General features: G+C 43.4%; 1 protein-coding gene across 1 annotated transcript; it reads left to right on the forward strand.

Moving 5' to 3' along the window:
- The first annotated feature begins 4,430 nt into the window (after positions 1-4,430).
- LOC149218762 (uncharacterized) lies at positions 4,431-5,522 on the forward strand. The gene has a single exon (XM_089386631.1). It carries the CDS (start codon positions 4,431-4,433, stop codon positions 5,520-5,522), a length of 1,092 nt encoding a protein of 363 aa, XP_089242757.1.
- Positions 5,523-6,117: the final 595 nt, after the last annotated feature.

The following is a 6,117-nucleotide window of genomic DNA, read 5'->3' on the forward strand; positions in this document are numbered from 1 at the left end:
TGCTTAAGCCGTGCCACAATGTAGTTCCTTCCCCGAACCCTACCAACCAAGACACGATCAGTTGTATCCATGGTGTCTCCCCACTGAATATCTTCCCCCAAATGAATTATGACGTCTTGTGCTTTGGATTTGACGCACTTCTTTTTTTTTTTTGCGTGGCTTGTGGCCCGCGTCGGTGGTGTCCTACGGAGTTCCATTGAGAGGAGGGTTTGGTTGAGGGTTTGCAGGGTTTAGACAAGGCCAAGAGGGGAAGGCATCTGAGAGAGGTGGAATGCCTGTAAAGCTGCCAGAGAGGGGAGATGTTAACGGAGCTATGAGAGGGGTACCTTGTGCAGTGACCGAGGGTTCTCCGAGGGGAGAATATGAAGGGAATTGAGATCCGGTAGACGGAGGAAATGGTGGACAACCCGAGGAGCTAGTAATAGGGTCAGGGCCTATACAACGTGTCTCAAAATGTAGGGAGGACGGCGACGGGCGAGGGGTAGTGAAAAACGGCTAGGAGGGGGTGGTCTCTGGTAGGGTTACAACTAAACATGAGGGCCCCAAGAGCGAGGGCAAGGGCGCGATAGCTTCCGACAGTTCGTTGCAGTAAGGGAGAAGGCCTTTCGTGTTGGCATGGGGAGATGTCTAGATGGAGACACCCTCTAATGGCTCAACCGAGTAATTTACCATGTCTACTTCCATAACTGATCTGAGAGTTACGTGCCAGATTCCACCCTAAATTGTAAAAACCGTCGCTGTAGTAACCAAGAGAAAATGGGAGAGGTGGAGAGGGGCACGATAGAGTCACGGGGGGAGGTAAAACAAAACCGCGAATGGGGAACAGAAGGTGGGGTGAACGACGTCAGAGGGGTACGATAGTAGGGTGGTGACGGAGCTGATCGAAAGAGAAAGGGAAGGTGCAGCAAAAAGTTCTCTGCAGACAAACCCTAGCCTGTGTCAGGCGGGTTTCGGAGCTCCCGCATTTCTCTATCCAAGTTTAATTCCTATCAAATATGTTAAATGTTAGAGTAAAAAGAAAAATGTATTTTGAGGCAAAGTCCCACTACGACTTTTAAAAGAAGAAAATTTGAATTTAGAATTTGAAATTTGAAATTTTTGGCTCTAAAGTTTTCAAGTCTTCTTCCCTCCAAGTCAAGTCAACATCGGGTAAAGGGAACACCCATTCGCACCAAAAAATCTCTATATAAAGGAAACTTGATCTCATTCTCTTGGCACCAATTCGCATGTCCTCTAGAATACATTTTTTGGGCATCTTAGCGAAGATAAATAAGGACAAGGAGGATGAAAATGAAGTCGAATTACATCCCTTTCTCTCTCTCTCTCAAGCTCGCACGTGTGAATAGATTCTCTCTCTATTGCTTCATACTTTTTCTGGGTAGTCATGTTGGAGAGGGATAAAATTTTGGGCAGTTGTAGGGGCCAAAATTTTGGGGTAATTGGCAGCTATAGGAGGGCCAACATTTTGGGTTAGATAAAGAATAGAGAAATAGTGTGGATCATATTGGGAGTCTTGACTTGGAGGGTTTGACTAGGTTTGATCATAAATCTAGGTGTGTCTCTTGTTGAACATAATGATTTTGCTATTGAAAAGGTTGTTGGGTTTTACCCCTTGGTGGGCTTTCCCCCTGGTGGGATTTCCCAAGGTTAATCTTATCTTCTCTTTGTGAATTGTGATATATATTATTCTACTATTCTTGTATGATTGAATTTATAAGGTATAATTGTTGAATGAGATATTAGAGTAATTTAAAAGAATATGAACATCAAAAGTAATTATAAGTATTTTAGAAATATCGTGCTAATCTCTATTGCACTTATAAAATCAACGGAAATGCCTTACCTCTATCACATTTTTGGGTGTTGGAAACTCTTTAACTGCATAATATTTTCTGGCTCTACTGCTATCCCTTCTTCTGAAATAATATGACCCAAATAATGAATTTTTCTTTGACAAAATAAGCACGCACTTAGCTTGGAATATAAGAGATGCTCTTTAAGTAATTGTAGCACCATCCTTAAATGTTGTTTGTGCTCTTCTTCGAATTTGGAATATATGAGGATATCATCCGAAAGAACAAAACAAACTTATCCAAATAATTCTGGAAGATATCGTTCATGAGGCATATGGAAACACTTGAGGCATTAAATAGTCGAAATGGTACCACTACGAACTCATAATGCCCATATTGAGTTTGAAATGTTTTCTTACAAATGTCCTCTTCATTAATCCTTACTTGATGATACCCTGACCTTAGATCAATTTATAAAATACTTTAGCTCCCCTCAGATAGTCAAATAAATCATTGATTCTAGGAAATGAGTACTTATTCTTCATTGTGACCTTGTGGGTACCCAAGTTTCTGAGTATTGTCTTCATTCAAGATTGTCTAGAATATCTCAACTTTCTTCATGATTTTCTTTTTTTCCATTCAACTACAATTACCATGCATTGAAATGACCTTCTTGATGTTTTCCAACCACAGTTGCTTGATAACTTCTTGGTGCACTCGCTTGATCTTTTCTGATCACACTCACTTGATATTTTTTTTATCACGCTCGCTTGACTTCAAATGTTCTCTGGTAAGGAAATCTTGAATATATTTTTATATTCCCTTAATATGTTCAATCTCAAAATAGTAGTTAGATGAAATCTGTGCACCTGCTCTGCTCCCCGACTGCTGCAGCTCGCCCTAGCTCCCTGCACCCCTCAGTCCGCTATGCCGCTCCAATGGAGGGCAGCGGGGACCCTGATCCCCCACCTACACCGCCTCCGGAGGTGACATCCTTCCGTTCAATGATCACTGCAGGTCCAAAGCACCCCCCTTCAACTTCACAGCAGAAGTTTGTTAAAAATATGGATACGATTCCATCAGTAGCCCTACCAGAAGAAGAAACTTGCAAAGCTACATTGAACCTTGCGGAGAGAGGCCTTATAGGCCAGTTCACATGCCTCTGGCCATCTCCCAAGTCGGTGGACGAACAGATCCAAAGGAACTGGAAGCCCCTGATCAAAGAAGGAGTTAAAAGCTATTTCGTAGGTAAGGGTTTATTCGTGTTTGTCTTTGAAAACCCAGATGATAGAGGTTTAATCTTTAGAAATGGACCGTATTTCATGGGGCCCCAGGCCCTTTATCTGAAAAATGGTCCCTAGATTTTGATCCCACCCAGGATATCCCTTTTGTTGTTCCGGTCTGGGTTAGGCTCCCACATTTGCCTCTGTATTGCTACAACCAAAAATCTCTACAAATCATAGGTAACGCTCTGGGAAAATATATAGATCAGGCAGCGAGAAAAGACCAGTATTCATGCGCCCGTATCTGCATAGAAGTGGACCTAGAGGAGGGGTTACCGGAAGCCATCAAACTCACTGTAGCTGGGTGGACGCATGTCCAGGAGTTGGACTACGAACAGTTACCCTTTAAATGCAGACATTGCCATGGTCATGGCCACTTTGCAAAGAATTGTAAAAAGAGAGCAGAGGAGCAAGCAGACAAACAGAATGGGGAACAATGGACCCTAGTCCAGAAGAACGCATCCACAAAAAAAGGAACTGGCAAAGGTAACACGGACGGAGGCCCTAGCAGCAGCAAAGCCAACCAGGAAACGGAAGTAAATCCAAAAGGGACAGAAAGGGCTCAGAATAATCAAGCCATCCCATCCCAGGAGAATGAAGAACAGGCGGACATTCCACCTTTAAACAAGGAGGTAGGGGAAGCAATCTAGATCGAGGCCAACTAGGGCAGCCCTTCCAATCCCTCATATGCAGAGATAGCAAGAAAAAAACCAGTTGAAAGCTCTGGTTCCTTGGAGGATGAAACCTATGAGCAAAAAACGAAAAAAGCTGGAAGGAAATCCCGCAAAGAAAAAAGGGAGGAGGAGGCAGAAAGACTCAAAACACAAGGAAGCCAAGCTACCATAGAAATGACTATTGGGCGAAACATCAGACCAAGGCCCTCCAAGGGAGGGCTCAATACCCCCTCAAGTAAATAATGAATCTCGTCTCTTGGAACTGTAGAGGACTGGGGAACCCCTCATATATCCTCTTGCTCCAAGAGACCAAAATAGAAGGCCATGCCCTTCTAGAGATCAGCAGCTCAAAGTGGAATAAAAGAGCAGGCAAAGCTGTCAGCTCAAGGGGTACTTCTGGAGGACTGGCAACACTCTGGAACGATGACCTTTTTCAGCTGAAAAACCACAAGGAAACACAACACTGGATCCACACGGAATTGATGCATAAAGCAAGTAAGTTGTCTATTTCCCTTTTCAATCTTTATGTCCCTGTTTCTTATTATGAAATGAGAGAATGATGGAACTCCCTCTCAGCATTTCTAGAGCAGACATCCCCCAGCAATATTATCATAGCAGGGGACCTCAACATCATTATGAAAGCAAAAGAAAAGAGGGGAGGGACAAGTAACAAAGACCCCATGCTAGATGAGGTGGAGGAACTCTTTCAGTGCTGGGACTTGCTGGACTTCAATCCCATCAGAGGCATTTACACCTGGTCCAATAATAGAGTAGGAACTGATCATATCTCAGCACGATTAGACAGATTCATGTTACAAAGCTCCATAATGATGAATAAAAAGATAATCATCACTAAAATTTTGCCCAAACTAGCTTCGGATCATAAACCTATTCAGCTTCTCCTGGAAGATGAAGAAGATCTAGGGCCCATTCCATTCCGATTTAGCCCTCTATGGATCGAGAAGGAAGGCTACATAGAGACATTAAAGGCAGCTTGCGACAAAACATTCACGGGATCCCCTAGCTATGTCTGGGAGCAAAAGCTAAAAGCAACTAAGCAGGCGCTGAAGAACTGGATAAAGAAACCAGGACCCACTCCTACTGAGCAAAGAAAGGAGTTAGTTCATGCATTGCAGACTTTGCAAACAGAGATGGAAAACAAAGACATCACAACTAAGCTGCTGGAAAAAGAAACAAAAGCCCAACGTTCTGCACACCAAACTTTCAGAAAGGAGGAAGAATACTGGCGACTAAAATCTAGGAGTTTGTGGTTGAAGGCTGGAGACCAAAACACCTCCTTCTTCCATCGAAAATACAGAGCGAGATTAACTAGGAATCACATAGCAGAAATCAAAACATCAGAGGGTATCGTTTGTAAAGGTTTTAATCAAGTCAAAGCAGCTGCAGAAACCCACTTTAGGAATCTCTATAGGGAAGAAACCCATAGCAATGATGAGGAAGTCGTTGATTTCATTGCCAATATCCCCACTCTTATTAGCCCTGAAGAAAACGTAGCCCTCTGCAGGCCAACCACGGAGGAGGAAATTATAAAAGTCATCTGGTCCATGGACGTAGATAAGGCTCTCGGGCCTGATGGATTTAGAATCCATTTCTACAAGTCTTGTTGGCACATCATTAAAGCTGATCTCTGCAAAATGATACGCTGGTTCATGGGAAAAGCCAAGGTAGGCGGAGGAACAAACTCCACTTATCTCGCTCTAATTCCGAAAGACATCAATCCAGAGAAATTCGCAAGGTTCAGGCCGATATAGTTGTGCAATAATTCATACAAAATACTGGCAAAACTGATAGCAAACAGGATTAAGCCGCTGTTAAAAAAATTGATCTCTTCCCCACAAGGCGATTTCGTTGAAGGAAGGCATATTCTAGACAACGTAATCCAGGTACAGGAGATCATCCATTCTAGCAAGCAGCGAAATGAAAAAGGCATGCTGGTCAAGTTAGATATGGCAAATGCCTTCGACAGAGTGGATCGCTCATTCCTCTGCAAGGTCCTGCTCTCATTTGGCTTTTCGTATCAATTCGTCAACCTCATCAAAGCTTGCATAGAAAAACCATGGATCGCCCCTTTAGTCAATGGCCGCCCCACGAATTTCTTCCAAAGTCAGAGGGGCATCAGACAGGGATGTCCCCTCTCCCCATTCCTGTACATCATAATGGCGGAATCTCTCAGCCGAAAACTTACTGCTGAAAAAATAAAAGGCAACATCCCGGGTCTTAAGCCTTTCCACGGAGCTGAAGCCCTGAATCATGCGTTATTCGCTGATGATTCACTTCTTCTAGGCGGAGCCTCCATTAGAATTGCCAGAGCCATAAACGCAGTCCTCAATAATTATTGCAGAGCCT

Source organism: Pinus tabuliformis, chromosome Q, assembly GCF_031772625.1.
Source record: "Pinus tabuliformis cultivar Carrire ecotype Pingquan chromosome Q, CPIR1, whole genome shotgun sequence".
Classification (NCBI taxonomy): domain Eukaryota; kingdom Viridiplantae; phylum Streptophyta; class Pinopsida; order Pinales; family Pinaceae; genus Pinus; species Pinus tabuliformis.

Coding starts and splice junctions, on each gene's coding strand:
- LOC149218762 (XM_089386631.1), top strand. CDS start 4,431: ATGCTAGATGAGGTGGAGGAACTCTTTCAGTGCTGGGACTTGCTGGAC.